This window comes from Myotis yumanensis, unplaced genomic scaffold (genome assembly GCF_028538775.1).
Source record: "Myotis yumanensis isolate MYYU_CA2020_CCGP unplaced genomic scaffold, mMyoYum1.0.hap1 SCAF_6, whole genome shotgun sequence".
In the NCBI taxonomy this organism is placed as follows: domain Eukaryota; kingdom Metazoa; phylum Chordata; class Mammalia; order Chiroptera; family Vespertilionidae; genus Myotis; species Myotis yumanensis.
In genome coordinates this window covers 92,234,510-92,254,636 of record NW_027223757.1, presented here as the reverse complement: position 1 = coordinate 92,254,636, position 20,127 = coordinate 92,234,510, and the positions used below count along the sequence as shown (strand labels likewise).

Below are 20,127 nucleotides of genomic sequence, written 5' to 3'. Positions count from 1 at the left end.
AGTCCTGTTGGAGAGGATTGGGTCATAGAGCACTTAAGCTGAGGATGATTTGGTTCCCTTTAAGAAGGTAATTTTGGGGGTGCTTTTGGGGAAAATTGAGTTTGCTATGACCAAGAGACAGGCATAGGTATGCATGAAGTATGTTGATTATTGTTTTTTAAAAGTATATTTTTAGTGATTTCAGAGAGGAAGGGAGAGGGAGAGAGATAGAAACATCAACCATGAGAGAGAATCATTGATCGGCTGCCTCCTACACGCCCTGCTGGGGCTGGCCAGTGGACCCTGAGCGATGGATGAATGGATTACTACGACACAACGTTTGCTGTGAAAGAGAGGGCTAAGGGACAGCCTGGCTAATGGAATCAGGTAGCCTCAGTTGCCTGCCTCAATTGCCTGCCTCCTTAGGCCTTTATTGTAGCAGCAGTTTGAAATAAAGTTTCTTTTAGATACAATCAGCAGGGTAAGTAATCTTGGGAGGACACATGTGTTTGTAGTGTCTTTTAAGCAAGGACACCTAAAGATTAAGCACAAGGATTGCAGTAAACACCCGGAGGTCTGCTCATGCACAGACTTGTTTGGAAAGGTCAAGGAATAATTAGGGGACTGCCTTCGGCACTTCCCTAGGTCGGAATTCCAATAAACAGGGCAGGTGGCTTTCTTCACACTTCCCTTTTCTCAGAGTGTCCTCCTTACAAACTTCCCAACCAAGTCTCATGCTTCCCCACAATGCCCCACACTGGGGATTGAGCCCACAACCCGGGCATGTGCCCTGTCCTGGAATGGAACCCTGACCTCTTGGTTCATAGGTCAATACTCAATCACTGAGCCACACCGGCCAGGCTGATCATTTATTTTTAAAGTTTCACATTTATACCATTGACCATGCTTAGACTATCTCTGGAATTAGGTAACAAATGTTTTGGGGCGAACTGAATGGCTGAAGGACAGGAAAATTTATTTTGATTTTTTAATTATGTGTATGCATTAGCTATTCACAAAAGTGAATACATTTAAAATTAACTGGTGGCCAGATTAACCATAAGGCTGTTGTCTGAGTGAGAGTACTATTTTGATCAGGTTTTTGCTTGAAGGTTTTAAAGTCTAGAACACTGCCACCTTCCCGCCTTTGCCATTGGGCCTACAGATGTCCCTGGTATATGGGTTATACTTTTTAAGTATGTGCATGAAACAGAGTGAAAATAGCACTGGACTGAGAGAAGACTTGTTTCTGGTCCTGAGTCTTAGTTGTGACCTTGAGCAAGCTCTTGCAACTATTTCCCTGGGCTTCAGTTTCCTCTATGCAAAACAAAGAACTTGTTCTTGAATGTCGTTGGTAATTTTTAGAATTACAAACTTCTTGTTTTCTTTTGGGAGGGGTGTACCTGAGTGTTGGGTAAACTCTGGTTAATCGGGTGGAGGCTAAGAGGGGCATAACGAAGATGACTAGGCGCCCCTCTGTTTTTTGGTCCGAAGCAGCAGACCCCGTGATGCTATGGACCTGTGAGGTCCCTGTAACTACTTTTCACTTCCCACCCTGATTCCTGGAGTGGAGTTAGTTGTTGTTCAACAAATAATGAGTGAATGTGTGAAGGAAATGAATGACAAGTGGACCTGGAACTGTGCCATTATCTAGCGAATTCCTGCAAAAAATTACAAACACCCAGCCTTTCCTACGAGGCTTCAAGGCGACTTCCGGAGTGTGAACCACTTGCAGTTCAGAGGCGAAGCCATTCAGATCTCCTTCCGCTGAGAGGCTAGCGGTCCAGCCGAGGGAGAGGGCGGAGCCTCCTCGCCCCGCCCCTCGTCGCGCCCCGCCCCTCGTCGCGCGCCCGGCCTCTGACCACGCGCCTCGCCCACGCCGCCGCGCCCCGCCCCTCGTCGCGCGTCCCGCCTATGACCACGCGCGCCTCCGGCCGCCGGGAGTCGGCCGGCAGTGCGCTATCTCTGCGTCGCTCAGAGCTGGCGCCCGCCGCACCGCGCAGGTGGGTGGGATCGCGGCGGAGATAGAGTGCCCGGGCCGGGGCGGGAGAGCGCCATGGCAGCGGCATCCAGTCCCCGCGCCGCGGCGAGGTGAGGGGCTGCTTCTTCACGGCTGAGGAGGCCACACCGCCCACTTGCTTTCCACGCGGGACGCGGCTCCGGCATGGCCGGGATCATCAAGAAGCAGATCCTGAAGCACCTGTCCCGGTGAGAGCGCCATCCCGCAGCGGTCCCGGGCCCTTCCTAACCCCCTTCGGCTCCCCTCCCGGACGCCGCGCCACGGGCCGGCCTCCCTCTCTTCAGCCCGAGTCGGGACTCCGGGCGGCCCCCGCCTCCGCTCGAGCTGGACAGTCTTCTTCCCGCTCCGCTGGCCCCAACCGTTGTCACCACTCTGTTCTTCCGTCGCCCTGGGCCCTGGCGCTGGTGCCCGGCACCCCCACGTCCCCCGCAGCCTACCAGCCCCTCTCTCCCCCGACCCTCACGGATCCCCGGCCGCTACCCCTCCCTCGGCTCCCACACCGCCGAGCAGGTCACGCCGACCTCCCTTGCACGTGACCGTCCCTCCGAGGCCCCCACGACTGCACCCTTTCCTGCCAGCCCGGGCTGTTTCCTCCCTCCGGGCCCTCCCTCTCCCCTCCGGGTACCCACCCACCGAGCCCTCCGAGCGGCTCTCCTTCCGCGGACGGCTCCAGACTAGAGCCTGCATCCCCGGCGGTTCTGAATAATCCTCGCACCCCGTCCTCCCTAACCCGCTTTCCGCCCAGATTTCTAACTCCAACGCAGGTTTTCTCCTTCCCGGAGCGCCCAGCTCCTCCTCCGGGTCGGCTGGCTGACCCTGTTGCATCACCCTCGGAGGAGGTAGCCCTGCACCCGGGCCGCTCCTTTGACCTCCCTGCTCCCTCCGTTGCTTCTCTTCTCATTACACGGACTAATGGGGACAGGTCAAGGGAGTTGGGCATAAAGTTTCAGCAGCCTTCCCTGGACTATGTGGCGGTTCTTGACAGCCTGTGAAAAGAACTGCCCGCGTCCACCTCTGCTCTGAAGCCATTTTTTAAGCACCGTTGTGTCCCTCAGTGATGTGGGCAGAAGGGCGGTAGGCGATACAGTTCGCAGGTGTAACTGGATAACTGCTGACCCGGTGTTACTGTTGGGGGTTGTCAGAACTGGTGTCCACAAAGATTGGGGCTGGGCTTTGGCTTAATGTCCCCGCCTTACTCCCAGCGGGGCCTGGTGACGCCGGAAGACCCTGCGCCAGCTTTGTACCCCCGGTGCAGAGTGATGGCAGCGGCCAGTGGTTTTCAGGTGGGAGTCGGGGCAGGAGCCAGTCCAGCCGGGACAGCGGCCTTGCACTGACTGTCCTCCCTGGTCTTCTCACTGTGTTGGTGAGCAGTATGTGGACACTCTTGCTGTCACTGCGTCCCCTCTTCTGGTTGGCATTCTGACTTATTTACTGTTACTTTGATTTTAGACTTTAATTAGTAATAGATTCAGATACACCTTTTAACCACCACGTTATAAAAGTAAAAGCAGATTGGCCGCTGGAGCTAGAAAGTGCCTTTGGATCCTTTACTAGGAATAACCCCTTAATATATTCTTTTCAGGTAGTACTGCTTTCATCTGGATGTTCGGTTGTTTCTGTGTAAAGATTTAAATAAAAGTAGGACTAGTGATAATTTGAATGAACATAGAATCAGAATTTTAGAGTTTAGAGATGATCTCACCTAACAAAACATTGTGTTTCAGAGGCTAGGCCTTTCCTGGTTTACTTTATTCAGCTGTAAAATGAGGACAAGAATAGTATCTCACTTAAAAGGTTATCGTGAAGGTTGCATGATTTAATATATGTAAGGACTTAGCACAGTGCCTTGCACACAGTGAGTACTCAATAAAACACGAACTATGGTTAATTTTTGGGTCCCTGCTTGTGTGACAGCGACAAGTATAAGTTGGACTTCTCCAGAAAAATCCAACAGTTAATTTTGTGAACAGTTAATTTTTTTTATATATGTTCCCGGGTGGGGGGGGGGGTATGAACCCCTAAAGCACATGCCTGAACCCCGCAAGGCATTTGGACCCAGGTGAATAAGCCCTGACTAGTTCAACCTCTCATGTTACGGCTGAGGAAACAGCCTAGAGGAGCAGTGAGAGGTGAGGTGTAGTGCCAGAGAACCCAGCTTCCTACTGGAGTACTTTCCCCTGGAGTACACACATATTCTGTGTACGTCATATCCCTAGGAGGACAGCGTTTTTAAAGAGGAAATTTAATAGTGTATGCTAACATATTCAGTGAATCCTTAGTGAACAAACTCTCTCTTTTAGATGAAGTAGGAATAGATATGGCGGACATTGGGAGAAATTGCTGGTCTCCTCGGGATTGGGTGGTTGATGGAGTAGAAGGAGGAAATTATTCAGGGCTGCAGTTTCAGGGCTCCAGGAAGAGGTCTGGGACATTTGCCTGGTTGAAGGAAAGGTCAGACTCCTGGGGCCTTTGTATTTGTTTGACTTGGAATAACTGGCTAAGCATGTGTGACATTTGTGCCTCTCTGAGGTCTCCACTGCACCTGCGGAGGCTGGCCGCCTGGAGGGGAACTAGCTGCTGTGGCTTGCCAAACCTGAGCGGGAGAGAGGAAAGAGACTGAGTTACTAGGCTAAGTAAACATTTGTAGGCGTTTAATAATTACTTGTTGCTGATGATGACAGTGCCACTTGACTTGGAGGGAAGTGTCTGATAGCAGGAAAGATATCCCAGTGACTTCCAGAGTATGTTTAATTTTAGTCACAAAGTTTCAGATATTAAAGTGTCTTGTTGGAATGCATCTTCCGTATTAGTAGAGTATTTTGGTAAACAAGATTTGAGGGAAGTGGTATTTAAAATATTTTTGTTAAGTGCCTACTCTAGACAAGGCTCTGACCTGGGCACTGGGGATTCAGCAGGGAAGAAGAAATATAAATGTCTTTTAAGGGCTTTAACCTATGGTTTGGGTGATTGCTGTGTAATACAAGTAGCTTCAATGCACAGTTTTCATTTAAGTAGACCCAGGAGAAGACCTTCACTTAGAAACAAAAGTGATCATTTAAAAAATATCCAAATTGATTTTTCACTAAATTAGATTTTTCTTGTTTTAGCTAATGACCTTAGCTAATGACCTTCTGTTACACAAGTAAGAGGAAATATGATTGTGAAGTAAGTCAGGGGACTATGGTTCATGGAAAAGCAAGGACTCTGGAGCCAAACAAGCCAGATTACCTTCCAGCTCTGCCACTTTAATGAAAAGGGCAGCCTTTCTGAGCCTTAGTGTTCTTATCTGTAAAAGATGAGAATAAGGAAGAATACTACGTACCCAGCAGATTTTTTTGAGGATTGGGGATAAAGTAATTATTGTGATACCTAGCATGCAAATAGGGTTTAATAAAGAGTAGCTATTATAACATGGCCAAAGAAGTTAGGAACACTAACCATAGTGTGAATCACAGCAACCCACCTGACTGGCTATTTTAGAAACCAATTAGAAGTCTTAATTATTTACTCCAAATAGTTACAGGAAATAATGACCTTGAGTGACAGAGACATAGCTGATAAACATGGTAGGTATTTTGAAAATACAAACATTAGGTGAAATTCAGAGGCATAGAAAATTTCAGAATCCTTATGGAGAATAAGAGAGTCTGACTGTGCGCTCAGCCCTCTTAGTTCCTGATCAGTGCCTCCACTTGTTAGTATTTTTTTTTTAGTAATATATTTTTATTGATTTCAGAGAGGAAGGGAGAGGGAGAGAGAGACAGAAACATCAATGATTAGAGAGAATCAATGCCCTAGCTGGTTTGGCTCAGCGGATAGAGCGTCGGTCTGCGGACTCAAGGGTCCTGGGTTCGATTCCAGTCAAGGGCATGTACCTGGGTTGCGGGCACATCCCCAGTAGGGAGCGTGCAAGAGGCAGCTGAATCGATGTTTCTAACTCGCTATCCCTCTCCCTCTCCCTTCCTCTCTGTAAAAATATCAATAAAATATATTTAAAAAAAAAAAAGAGAGAGAATCATTAATCAGCTGCCTTCTGCACACTGGGGATCCAGCCTGAAACCCAGGCATGTGCCCTTGACCGGAATCGAACCTGGGACCCTTCAGACCTCAGCATAGGTGAAATAGTTGAAATGTATACACTAGATTGGGTCCTTAGAGGATATATTTATTTAGAGTGTCTAAGAAGATAGCACAATTATATACTGTATTCTTAGAGTGAACAGAAAATAGAAGTCATTTAGTTACCCTCACCTAATAGAGAATCTGCTTGAGTAATAATCTGTAAGTATAACATTAATCACTGAAAAAATTTCTTTTTAACACAGCTCAATTCTCTACAGCCACTGGAGTGCATCCTCCACGATGGCAGGGATTGTGTCCCTTGGCTGCTTCGAAAACGAGAGAATTTGAGGACGCTTTGAGTGGGTGAAGTGGGTGCAGGAGTGCAGGCAGGAACTCAGGGAACCTTAGACTTGAGAAGTACAGGGATGAATGGGTCAGGAGGTCTGAAGGGCAATGAAATCCAATTCACCCTATATCATTAAGGGATCTTTCATATTTGTGTGATGAGGCAAGTACTTGCTATTGGTGATGATTGTAGATACTAAGAACACTTTCCAGTATTTATAAGCAATAGACTCAATATCTATAGTAAAGGGGAAATCTAATGTTTAAAATAATATATATTAGTGTATTAATTAGTTTTTACCTTCTTGCCATAAAAACAAGGACTTGATGTATTATAAAGTATTTGTTTTACTTGCCTATAGCAATTGTTATTTTACATGTATTATCAGTCTTTATAGTACATTGGTCATATGTAGCTTGGATCTCATCTATCTCATCACTTGAAAAATTAGAACATTGATGGTGAGAGGCCAGTATATTTAAGTCTCTGACTTATGGAAGTTTATGCTCTCAAACTTTATTTCTAAGTTTGAAATTTGGAGTGTACAGTCCAGTAGAAATCCTATATAATAAAAGTCTAATATGCTAAGTGTCTGGTTGTCTAGTTGGCTCTTTAACCAATCAAAGCTAATAATATGCTGATAATATGCTAAGGCTGCTCAACCGCTCGCTATGATGTGCACTGACCACCAGGGGGCAGACGCTCCAACTGGTAGGTTAGCTTGTTGCTTGGGGTCTGGCCAATCGGGACAGAGTGAGACGGGCCGGACATGCCCTGGAGCCCTCCCGTGGTCCCTCCCGAGCTGGCCAACCTTCTGTGTCCCTCCCCAGCCACGATCATGTACTGGTGGGGTCCCTCGGCCTGGCCTGCACCTTCTTGCAATCCGGGACCCCTCAGAGGATAACAGAGAGCCAGTTTCAGCCCGATCCTGCAGGCCAGGCCGAGGAACTCCACTGGTGCAGGAATTCATGCACCTGGCCTCTAATAGTGTTATAATGTTGAGTAGGGTCCCGAAATAGCCCCAAAAAGCCATATATGGTATAAGCTCAATAGATGGGGGTTTTGGTTGTGAGGGACTACCTGAAGTAGGAGGGAAGATGAAGTAGAAGAAGGAAAAGTTTTTTCTTTCCTGTTTCTTAGAGTAAGATCTTTTAGATCAGGGGTCCTCAAACTTTTTAAACAGGAGGCCAGTTCACTGTCCCTCAGACCGTTGGAGGGCCGGACTATAGTTTAAAAAAAACTATGAACAAATTCCTATGCACACTGCACATATCTTATTTTGAAGTAAAAAAAACAAAAAACGGGCCGAAACCGGTTTGGCTCAGTGGATAGAGCGTCGGCCTTCGGAATGAGAGGTCCCGGGTTCGATTCCGGTCAAGGGCATGTACCTGGGTTGTGGGCACATCCCCAGTAGGAGATGTGCAGGAGGCAGCTGATCGATGTTTCTCTCTCATCGATGTTTCTAACTCTCTATCTCTCTCCCTTCCTCTCTGTAAAAAATCAATAAAGTAAAAAAAACCCAAAAAAACAAAAAAACAAAACAAAACGGGAATACAATATTTGTATTTGCATGTGGCCCGCGGGCCGTAGTTTGAGGACCCCTGTTTTAGATCATCAAGATCATTATATCTCTGCAAGAACTTTTTGGGTTGTGATTGAGGGATGTGACCAGCATTTCACGAGCAGCTGGGATATGCTGATGTCATGCAGTTCCCAGAATAATTTCACGCAAAGAAGCATTATCATGTCTTTTTTGACTTTGGAATGTTGTTGATGTTTATGTGGGTGAATTACCTGATGTTTAGATTATATAAACCTAGAATCCAACTGTTTTGCATATAAACACAAAGTATTGGCACAACTTTAAACTACAGTGAATTCCAGGTCTGAAACTGGGGGAAGATTGTTTTGAACTTTCCCAAGTGTTTGTCATCATTTTACAAAATGTAATTCTTGGCAATACCATTCCTGGAATTGAATCTGTTTGGGTTGAGAACCACTGACTTAGACTAAATTCTGAAACAGCTGAAGTTCTCACTTTCTCACCAAAATTCCCAGTTCTTTAGGATATAGGATTTTAGCTAAGTAAAGGGGGAACAGTAGAGTACATATTTTGGAGCAGGAATGCTATTCTAATTAGACCAACTCTAATTCAGAATAAGTCCTACATGGCCAGCTCACCTAAGCTACTCTTGTTTTCATAGCTTCTGAATCCACAGGTACTCTGGAAGTTCCTAGTTTGTTTTTGATTTTCCAAAATGATTTCTGTTGCAGTGGTAGTGGGCATGGGATAGGGTCTGGGCAGCTGTTTGTGGTATGTATGAGTCATTTGAAAGTTGGGGAATTCTAATATGTAGAAAATCCAGATTAGAGTGGGCTAAATTCACTCAAGTTGGCTGCCTCTAATCGTCTGGTCTAGTGCTTTCCCAGGCAGAGCGGAAAACATACATTTTCCTTTTCTAAGAGAAATGTTTTTTCCTTTCTTCCTTCCAGGCAGAGGAAGATAGTACTGATTTGAGGGGTTATGAGACTGCATATGGTTTTGGGTCACTGGACTGTAGAGTTTGAGGGTAAAGCACAGCTAGAAACAGTATTGGAGAGATAGGCCAGATAATAGAGGCCTATGTGCTATGCTAAGGGATCTGGATATAAGGCTCAGTTTGGTCTCTGTTGCCATTGACCTGGACCTGAGGCAACGGAAACTTCTCTAAACCTCTATACCTTTGTTAACTTGGTTGAAAAGTAGATGGTAAAGTGTAGTTAAGTTCTTGAGCCAGGTGGCTTGTTGTTGTTTTTTTGTTGTTGTTTTTTTTTTGTTGTTTGTTTGTTTTTTAAGCCTACAGCACCCGGTATTCCTAGGCGGTCTCCCATCCAAGTACTAACCAGGCCCAACCCTGCTGACTTTTTTTTTAAATCTTTTTTTCAGTTACAGTTAACGTACAATATTATGTTATATTCAGGAGTGTACCCCAGTGATTAGACATTATATAACTTACTAAGTGGTCATCCTGGTAAATCTCATGCCCATTTGACACCATACATAGTTTATCAGAATAATATTGACTATATTCCCTATGCTGTACTTTACATCCCCATGACTATTCTGTAACTACCGATTTGTACTTCTAAATCCCTTCACCTTTTTCACTCATCCCACTAACCCCCTTCCCATCAGGCAACCATCAAAATGTTCTCTGTTTCTATGAGTCTGCTTGTTCTATGTTCTGCTTGTTCGTTTATTTTGATTTTTAGATTCATTTGTTTTAAAATATGTATTTATTGCCATTTTATTCATATTTTTTTCTTCTTCTTAAAGAATACCCTTCAACATTTCATTTAATACTGGTTTGGTGGTGATGAACTCCTTTAGCTTTTTCTTGTCTAGGAAGCTCTTTATCTGTCCATAGATTTTAAATGATAGCTTTGTTGGGTAGAGTAATCTTGGCTGTAGGTCCTTGCTTTTCATCACTTTGACTATTTCTTGCCGCTCCTTTCTGGCCTGCAAAGTTTCTATTGGGAAATCAACTGACAGTATTATGGGAGCTCCCTTGTGGGTAACTAATTGCTTTTCTCTTGCTGCTTTTAGGGTTTTCTCTTTGTCTTTAACCTTTTTTAAAAAAAATATGTTTTATTGATTTTTTTACAGAGAGGAAGGGAGAGGGATAGAGAGTCAGAAACATCAATGAGAGAGAAACATCAGTCAGCTGCCTCCTGCACACTCCCTACTGGGGATGTGGCCGAAACCAAGGTACATGCCCTTGACCAGAATTGAACCTGGGACCCTTGAGTCTGCAGGCTTTACCCACTGAGCCAAACCGGTTAGGGCTGTCTTTAACCTTTTGCATTTTAATTATGATGTGTCTTGATGTGGGCCTCTTTGGGTTCATCTTTTTTGGGACTCTCTGTGCTTCCTGAACTTGTATGTTATTTCCTTTTCCAGGTTAGGGAAGTTTTCTGTCATTGTTTTTTCAAATAGTTTTTCAATATTTTGCTTTCTCTCTTTATTCTCCCAGCACCTCCCTGATGCAAATGTTGGTATGTTTGAAGTTTGTCACAGAGGCTCTTTACATTATCTTTATATTTTTGGATTCTTTTTTTCTTTTTGCTCTTCTTATTGGGTATTTTTTTTTTTTGCTTAATTATATTCCAAATCACTGATTTGAATCTCGGCTTCGTCTACTGTGCTGTTGATTCCCTGTAAATTATTCTTCGTTTCAGTTAGTATATCCTTCCTTTCTGACAATCTAGATGAAATGTGCAAAGTTATTTGAAAAACATAACTTACAAGACTAACAAAATGAAATAGAATATCTGAGTAGCTCTATATCTATTAAAGAAATTGCATTTGTTGTCAAAACCTTTTTCACAAAGATACCTACAGGCCCAGATAGTTTTATTGGTGATTTCTATAGAACACTTACCCAAGAAATAGTACCTAATTAACACAGGTTATTTTAGGAAATAAAGAAAGGAAACACTTCCAAACTTGTGTTGCTTTTTTTTGTTGTTGTTTGTTTGTTTTAATATTTTTATTGATTTCAGAGAGGAAGGGAGAGGGAGAGAGAGATAGAAACATCAATGATGAGAGAGAATCATTGATTGGCTGCCTCCTGCATGCCTTCTACTGAGGATTGAACCTGCAACCTGGGCATGTGCCCCTTGGCCAGAATTGAACCTGGCAACCTTCAGTCCACAGGCCGATGCTCTATCCACTGAGCCAAACCAGCTAGGGCTTTTTGTTTTTTGTTAATCCTCACCCGAGGATATTTTGCCATTGATTTTTAGGAGTAGTAGAAGAGAGAGGGAAAGACAGAGAGGAACAATGATGTGAGAGAAACACATCGATTGGTTGCCTCCTGCATGAGCCCTGACCAGGGCCCAGGCCGGGGAGGAGGCTGCAACCAAGGTATGTGCCCTTGACCAGAATTGAACCCGGGACCCTTCAGTCCATGGGCTGACGCTCTATCCACTGAGCCAAATTGGGAAGGGCTCCAAACTCCTTTAATAAGTCTGTCATAATTCTGGTAACAAAATCCCGACAAAGATGTTATAGGCAACATGAATGAATGTCTATATTGAAAATCTAATGACTTATTTTTTAAAAAGTTATTAGAATTAATAAGTTTAGCAAGGTTGCAGAATATGAGATCAAAATACAAATATCAGTTGTCATAAAGAAAATGAATACCTTTTCGTTCTACTCACCAGATGCTTCCCTCCAACCACATCTCAGATAACATAATTGTTTATATTCAAAATCCTGAAGACTCTACAAAACAACTACTAGAGTAAATAACTGAATTGAATAAGGTTGCAGGATACAAGGTCAATATAGAAATACCACTTTTACAGCTATGTTTTAGCAGAACACACTAGAAAAATCAAATTTCCTTTACAAATAGTGTCAAAAGTATAAAATATATAGAAATAAATTTAAGAAAATATGTATGCTAAAACTACAAAACATTTCTGGGAGGAGTTAAAGAAGACTTAAATAAATGTCATATCTTAAATGTATACCATGTTCAAGGATAGGCTTACTGATTTTTGTTACTACTATGTGAATCTCCAAATCCAGTTACAGAGTCAATGCAGTTCCAATCAGAATTTTAGCAGGTGCTTCTTCTTCTTCCTTTTTTTTCTTCTGACAAATTAGCAGCCTGATTTAAAAGTTTATATGAAAATGAAAAGGACCTAGAATGGACAAAATAATCTTGAAAAAATGAGAGGATTTATACTACTTTCAAGACTTAAAATGAAATTACAGTAATATAGTGTGGTAATGGCATAAGGATAAATAGATTAGTAGAACAAAATGGAAAATTCAGAAATAAGTCATTGTATATAAATTGCACCTCAAAAAGACAAAACCACTTAAAAAACCCAACATTTTAAGCAACAAACAAAAATCCATAAGGAAAGAATTTTCTCCTGAGAAAGTCATATATCTGTCTGTTCATGCAAAAGTTTTTTATTTTTTTTAAGCAATAGTTTTAAAAAATATTTTAAAAAATTGATTTTAGAGAGAAAGGGAGGTAGAAGGAGAGAGAGAGACCTCAATGTGAGAGATCACCTGCCTTCTGCATGGAATTGAGCCGCAACCTGGACATGTGCCCTGACTGGAAATCGAACCAGCAACCTTTCGGTTCACAAGATGATGCTCAACCAACTGAGCCACACTGGCCAGGGCCATGCAGAAGTTTTTTTTAAATTTTGTATTTTTTATATGTTTTTATTGATTTCAGAGAGGAAGGAAGAGGGAGAGAGAGATAGAAACATCAATGATGAGAGAGAATCATTGATTTGGCTGCCTCCTGCACGCCCCACACTTGGGATCGAGCCTGCAACCCAGGCATATGCCCTGACCAAGAATCAAACCATGACCTCATGGTTCGTAAGTCTATGCTCAACCACTGAGCCATGCCAGCCAGGCAGGATTTGAATGAATGCTGGGTTAAGTCTCATTTCTGCCATTTACTTAGTCCCAGCTTTACCACTGGCTAGCTGTGATTCTTGGGCAAGTCATTTAACTTTACGACCATCTGCAAATTATAAATGTAGACTAAAGAGAAAGACCTTTCCTAGAAATTCTGTGAACCTGCAAATCTAAGAATTCTCACTTCTCAACTTTGTACATTTTCACAATGTCTGAGAGCCTTTCTCTGTTGTCTCTGGCAGATTGCAGTCCTTTGGCAGAAATGAAACCTGATCAAAATCTGTTTTTCCAACTCGATTTCATCTTAGCTTCTATGCTCTGTAACAGTAACAGATGGCCAGAAAATGTTTTCCCACATACTGGAAGTGGAATAAATAGCAGGTTTCCATTAGCCTTGTCAGCCACCCTTGGACTCAGTGATATAATCCTCAATTAGGAACAGAAATGCTGAATAAAGTTTATGCCAGAGACCTTGGGGTGGTTTCAGATTAGATCTCATATTAATGGTTTCCCTGGTTGAGCAGATCTCCGCAAAACTCACCCTCAATAGATCACCTTTTTAACCTATTTTTTGTTATTACTATAAAATGCAGACAAATTCAGTTGAAGAATTCTTACTGCCTTTTTTTTTTTGAGAAAATAATAGAGTAATATTCATTTTTTTCTGAGTATGAAACTAAATTGCTAAATGAAAAAGCAGTTATATGTTATATCACTATCGCTGCTATGGGAGAACAGCTGGTGGTGATAGAGCAGACCTGCATGTGCCATCAGCAGTCCTTAGAGTGGACTAAGAGTTCTTGGTTGTTCAGCTTTTGATGATTACTTTTACTCTGTGGTCTCTTGTTAGTTTCTTGGAAGAGACTGGGATAGTTTGCTGGAGTGGTGGTGAATTAGCCTTGGGCATACTTAAGAAAGATTTTATTACCCGATTGGGTTGGAAAAGTTTAGAAAGGTTTTTGATGGAGTTAAACTATAACTTTACCCATCAGCGTTTAGACTTATTCTTCTTACACAGGTTAAGCAGTCCATGGTAGGTTGTAAAAAGGGAAAGGATGTCCTCCACCCATTTCCGAGACGGCTTGTAAATCTGTTTTGTGCCAGGTGTGTTTTGGAGGAACACAGTATTAAGAGATGGTAGTAGAAGTAAGGAATCCAGGGAGCAGACCTGGGTTCATACTCTGCCTCTGCCGCTTCCTGCCCTGTCACCTTGGGCAAATTACTTCACATCTGAACCCCATGTTCTTCCTCTATAAAATGGGAAGAATGAAGTATAGTGAAGGCTAATGGAAATAATGTATGTTAGTTCCTTAGTTCAATGCTGTGTACAAAGTAAAATGTCATTATCATCAGTAGTCTGGTTCTGCTAGTCCAGGTCAGGGGATGACGCTTTTCCAAAACCATTTGTGTTTTACAAAGTAAATTGTTTTTAAATGACTCTTAGTTGACCAAAGGACATTGACCTAACCTAGTCTGTAGGATAAAAAGACATAAAATTATTTTAAGCTGTGTGTCCATCTCCATACTCAGCAGTGGCCTAGAAAAAAAATGTTAAGTCAGCGTTCTTGTATGTCCAGGCAGAGTAAAAATGTCTGGGGGAAAAGTTAAGAGGGATTGTGTGAATAGATAGAGATTGAAGCAGGTAATCTCTGTAGAGATTCTCTACTCTGATAGTCAAAATTATATAAGAAAAGGAGGTTTATCCTGTCACTTGCCTATTGTTCTGTGCCCTACCTGGAAATACAAATGATCACTTTTCATCCAGGGCCTAATCCTCTTTGGGGCGGGAAGACAGGTTTTGTGCTTTTCCTGTTCCTCTGTGTTAGTGCTGTTGATGAGGGCAGTGTGCCAGCCGGCTGCTGAACAGTCCTCCCTGAGCTGACTCTCCAGTCCTGGCTGGCTGGTGTTCACACACATGCCATCATCTTCAAGACAATCAGAGATGTAAGTCCACCTGGTTACTGTCAGAACTGCCCTGAAGAAGTCAGTGTTGTCATTTGCCAATTGACATGGCTACAAAGTTCATAGAACGGCTGGTTACCACCTCTAGGCCTGTTGTTTTCAATTGGTTGGCCCTGCCCTTATAAGATTGATTTTGACTACTTCATTTATACTTTTATTCCCTGTCTTCTGTTCTCTTGTGACCCATTAGTACTAGAGAGACAAGAGATGGAGATCTATTCTTGGAGTCAGAGTGGGATATAATGGGTAGGGTTTCTGGGGAACATGAATTCGGTATTAATCTTGTTCAGATTTCAGTTTCTAGAAACCTAGGTTGAAAGGGTAGAAACAAGCATACTGGGAATAGTAGATGCTACATTGAGATTGGAAGGTAGATCTGAGTGTGTTGACTCTTGAAGAAAACCTGAGTCCTCAGATAATAATCTAAGCCTCCTAAACCTTTTAAAAAATTATGTTAGTTTCAGTTGTATAACATAATGATTCAATATTTGTATACATTTTGAAATGATCTCCTAAACCTTTTTTAAAAGATAATAATTTAAACTTTTTCTAAAGGGAGAAGGTAGTGAAATCCAGAAATAACAATGATTACGATTTATTTATTGAGTGCTTAATAAATGCCAGTTATTTAATGTATGTTACCTATGCAGCTCTTTTAATTCCGGCAGCCCTGTGAGGTGAGTTGAACAGTTAGCCTAAAGTCACAGTATTAGTAAGTGGCAGAGCCAGATTTTGAGCCCAAGTCTAACTCTAAAGCCTGTGCTCCTAACCACCAAGCCATAATAAGAATAGAAGCTGAAAACTTTGTTCTTGAAGCATGGATTTATTCATCTCTTTTCCCTCTACAGCCTCTGGCTTTCTCTTCTTTGAAGTATTTTAGTTGGTTAACTGAAACCTCAAATTAAGGCACTCTCAAACTTTGGAGAACAGAAGAAATTGCCTTGAGTTTTATTAAAAATTCTGATTCCTTACCCAACTTCCCATTGTGATTCTGCATATCCGGGTGTGGCCCAATGATCTGCATGTTAAAATAAACATACCAAAGTGATGCCATCTACAGGATCAGAGGCACATAGTTTGTCACACATTGCCCTAAATACTGGCAAGGTTAAGATGAAATGTAGCACAATCTCATACTTTTTAATTCAAGGCTTCTGAAAATGACATTTATTTTGTATGGAGATGTAAATAGTTAAGTTTTGCATAGAATACAATGTAGAAATTAGATCTGTGACACCTATTGAATATAATCACTCTGAGAATGTCAGTGGAGCAAGCAGTGTAGCTTATTCTTGGCTATGTTTATGTTTCATTTTATTGGAAGTATGTTCCTCTTTTTTTCAGAGAGGAATATACTTGAAAAAGTCCCTATCACTTTCTTTTCTTAAAAATGTCTTTTTATCACCAGGAAAAGCAGCCTGTTTAATGATTCTTAGACTTTTCTCCTCTCTCCTGTGTATTAAAGGGATCCTTCCATCTTTGACAGTGGCTATTCCTTCCATGTCTCAGCTGTGGTAGGAAGATGGGGTCTTATCAGAATCTGTGGTGAGGACATTAGGAAACATACAGTTTTTACAAACTAATTTTATGTCTTCAAATATTCTTATCTTTAAGACAAATACTTCTGAAGGATGCCTGACCCAATTTCTGAGCGGATGTGGCTTTCCTGAATATTTAACAGTAAAGGAATGGCTGCTAGGAAGAAATAATAATTGTAATATCTTTTTTTAAAAATATGTTTTTATTGATTCTTTTATTTATTTATTTTTTAAAAAAATATATTTTATTGATTTTTTACAGAGAGGAAGGGAGAGAGATAGACAGCTAGAAACATCGATGGGAGAGAAACATCGACCAGCTGCCTCCTGCACATCTCCCACGGGGGACGTGCCCGCAACCCAGGTACATGCCCTTGACCGGAATCGAACCCGGGACCCCTCAGTCCGCAGGCCGACGCTCCATCCACTGAGCCAAACCGGTTTTGGCTATTGATTCTTTTAGAGAGGAAGGGATGGGGATGGGGCCCAAAAGCCTCTGCCTCTGCCCCCACTGCCATGGCTTCGTCCGGAAGGATGTCCGGAATGACGTCCAGAAGGTCATTCGGCTGTCCGGTTAATTAGCATATTATGCTTTTATTATTATAGCTAGTTACCATATAAAAAGGTAAAAAGAGTAATATAATGAACAGCCATATAGTCACCTCGCAACTCCATTGAGAAATAAGTATTATTCATATAGTTGAATCTTCCTGTGGACCCCTTCCCTTGTCGCACATAAACACTTTTCCTAAATTTTTTTTCATGCCAGTGCATTCCTATGTATCCCTTATTATACAGCATTGTTTTGCATGTTTATAAATTTCTAAAAATTTTTTTACTGTCATTTGAAATATTGTTAAAGAGCCTTTGTACATAATACCATTTTGGGCATTGTAGAAAAAAATTCAAGATAAAACTCTTACATGTCATGATCTTATGGTTTAAGGAAAACCAAAAACACTAGAAACACAGCTTAGTAAAAGGAAAGGGTATGTGTGAAAAATAAAAAGTTGGTTAACTATATATATATATATGTGTGTATATATATATAATATTTTTATTGATTTCAGAGGGAGAGAGAGATAGAAACATCAGTAATGAGAGAGAATCATTGATTGACTATCTTCTGTACACCCAACACTGGTGATTGAGCCCGAAACCCAGGCACGTGCCCTGCCCAGGAATCCAATCATGACCTGCTGGTTCATAGGTCGATGCTCAACCAGAGCTATGCCAGCTGGGCAGTAAACAATATATATTAATCTAAAGTCAACTATTAGCATCTAATATATGTAAGGGCTAAGTATAGTTATAGTGGAGGGTCAAATACAATTAATTATTGTGTGGAAAATAGTAATTACGAGAGGCAGTAACAGTGAGAAAGAATGACAGGGATGAGACTCATCTAGATAGTTTACCATACAGGAGAGAAGGTTATGCTATGAGGAACTGGCCTTAAATTGATCAGCCAAAGGAGGTGAGAGAAGGGAGCTGGGACTAGTTAGCCAGCAGTGAGTTAGCTGAAAGGTACAGAACATAGGCCCAGAATTCTGCCAGGTAACCATTTAAATTAGGAGGGATGGCTAAGACTAAGCCCCTGGCTTCAAAGAGCTTAACATCTAATTGCTCAGGGGTGGTTACACATGGGAGAATTGGAGAACATCCTAAGACCCTAATTGTTTTATTTTTTTATTGATTTCAGAGAGGAAGGAAGAGAGAGTTAGAAACATCAATGATGAGAGGGAATCATTGATTGGCTGCCTCCTGCACGTTGGACTGAGCCCGCAACCCAGGCATGTGCCCTTGAGCAGAATGGAACCTGGGACCTTTCCGTCTGCAGGCCGACGCTCCATCCACTGAGCCACACCGGCCAGGGCGGCCCTAATTGTTTAATGTGCGTTGCAGCAGTTAGGGAAAGAAAGCCTCAGTGAGCAGTCTTGAGTTGGGTCTTGAATGGCAGATGTTGATGAGGGTCCTCCAGGAAAGGGAGTGGGTGAGAACACATGAGCGAAGACTAGACAGTGAATGTAGACTAGTGGGAAGATTGGCCTGTGTGAATTGTTTATATCCAGGCCACTTGACCTATAGTTTCCCATGGTCTGGATCTTACTGATTGCACACTTAGAGTGCAGTTCAGCAGTTTTCCTCTGTCCTGTATTTTCTGCAAATTAACAACTGGACCCAGTGAGTAGTATGATGAGATTCAGGTTCAATCCCTTTGGCAAGACTATAGGTGGAGGTCATGTATTTTGTAACATCAAAGGTATGTGTAAGAGGCTGGGGTTCATTTTACCCTAATTAACAAGGTAATAATTAGCCTCTTACAGTTTCATATTTTAACTTCATAGAGCTCCCTCTTCTGTTGTTTCAAGTAGTGTTAAAAAATATGTGCTTATCCTCCCCCCGTAGCCCACACCCTTTAATTTGGACTGTTTTTTTTTTTTTCATTCGTTATCCCATCTTACTCAATTTGGATTCCTCTCTCAGCAGTTTCTTCTCAGTGCAGAGCCCCTGTCCTGGGACGAAGCCTTGGTTGGTTATATGAGTTTATAGGACTGGACTACTTCAGCTACTTTGGGCCACACAGTGGACAGAACCCCTCCAGTTTCGATTGCTATTGTCAAGTTGGTCACATTGTCTTACATTTAAGACTTGGTCGGCTTGGGGTTCTTCTGTTCTCTGGTCTGTCAGATGTCTTATTGCTTCCCTCTTTGTAGATCTGCACAGCTGCTTATAGCACTCATGTCTTGTGGCTGTTGATGTTTTTGACCTCTTGCTTGTATGGGGGCGGGTGTTATAGGGTGCTTTATCTTCTGGTGTTATTTTTTTAAAATTCTCACCCAAAGACATGTTTGGGGGGCGGGGGTAGGAGAGAGAGAAAGAGAGAGAGAGAGAGAAACATTGATTGGTTGCCTTCATAAGTACCCTGACTGGGATTGAACCCACAACTTTTCAGTGCATGGGATGATGCTCAACCACTGAGCCACTGCAGTTGGGCTGTCCAAGGGCTTTTTGTGTTGCTATCTAGTTGCTGGTTTGTGTGTGTGTGTGTGTGTGTGTGTGTGTGTGTGTGTATGTTTGGTTACTCTTCCTGTCCCCTGCCCCCCATGCTCTGTCTCTTTTTATGTGAGGATTCAGAAATATCAGAAATAACAGAAAAGCCTATGTTGCTAGTGTTACAACCATATTGCCAGAATCGCAATTGTAGGCTCTTGAGTAGAAAGATGACACAATCATGAGTAGAATGATAGGCCACACCCAACATCTTCCACGGCATAGAGACAGTGTGGTCATTAGATGTTTATTCTTTAACGTTCTCTTTTCTCTAAATTCAGAAGTGTTATTGGCTGCAATGCTGTTTAGCATGTTCCCGTGGAAATAATGGGTTCTCATCATTACTCTTTTCAGGTTCACTAAGAATCTTTCCCCAGACAAAATCAATTTGAGCACCCTGAAAGGGGAGGGTCAGCTGACCAATCTGGAGCTGGATGAAGAGGTTCTACAGAATGTGCTGGAGCTGCCTACCTGGTTAGCCATCACTCGGGTCTACTGCAACAAGGCCTCCATCCGGGTGAGAATGGGGGTCTGAGTGCTGTTGCTTTCTTGGGCCAGCAAGCCTGCCTTCCACAGTCCTGAGTCTTTGCTTTTCTCTTTCAGATCCAGTGGACAAAGTTGAAGACGCACCCAATTTGCTTGGTAATGGTTTGTCTTGATTGCAAATAATCCAGGGGGATGGCTGGGGTGGAGTTTTAAGAGATCTGAGAGAAGATAGGGAGGAGTCCTG

At 42.5% G+C, this 20,127-nt stretch overlaps 1 protein-coding gene across 1 annotated transcript; it reads left to right on the top strand.

Moving 5' to 3' along the window:
* The first annotated feature begins 1,958 nt into the window (after positions 1 to 1,958).
* Positions 1,959 to 20,066, top strand: LOC139012945 (bridge-like lipid transfer protein family member 3A). The gene is made up of 3 exons (XM_070419138.1): positions 1,959 to 2,187; positions 19,752 to 19,914; positions 20,001 to 20,066. Exons 1-3 carry the CDS (start codon positions 2,144 to 2,146, stop codon positions 20,064 to 20,066), a joined length of 273 nt encoding a protein of 90 aa, XP_070275239.1. The 5' UTR covers positions 1,959 to 2,143.
* Positions 20,067 to 20,127: the final 61 nt, after the last annotated feature.

Bases quoted from the DNA above. Each gene is read 5' to 3' on its own strand.
- LOC139012945 (XM_070419138.1), top strand. From the start codon at position 2,144: ATGGCCGGGATCATCAAGAAGCAGATCCTGAAGCACCTGTCCCG. The intron at 2,188-19,751 runs GTGAGAGCGCCA...TACTCTTTTCAG, and splicing joins ATCCTGAAGCACCTGTCCCG to GTTCACTAAGAATCTTTCCC. The intron at 19,915-20,000 runs GTGAGAATGGGG...TTTCTCTTTCAG, and splicing joins GCAACAAGGCCTCCATCCGG to ATCCAGTGGACAAAGTTGAA.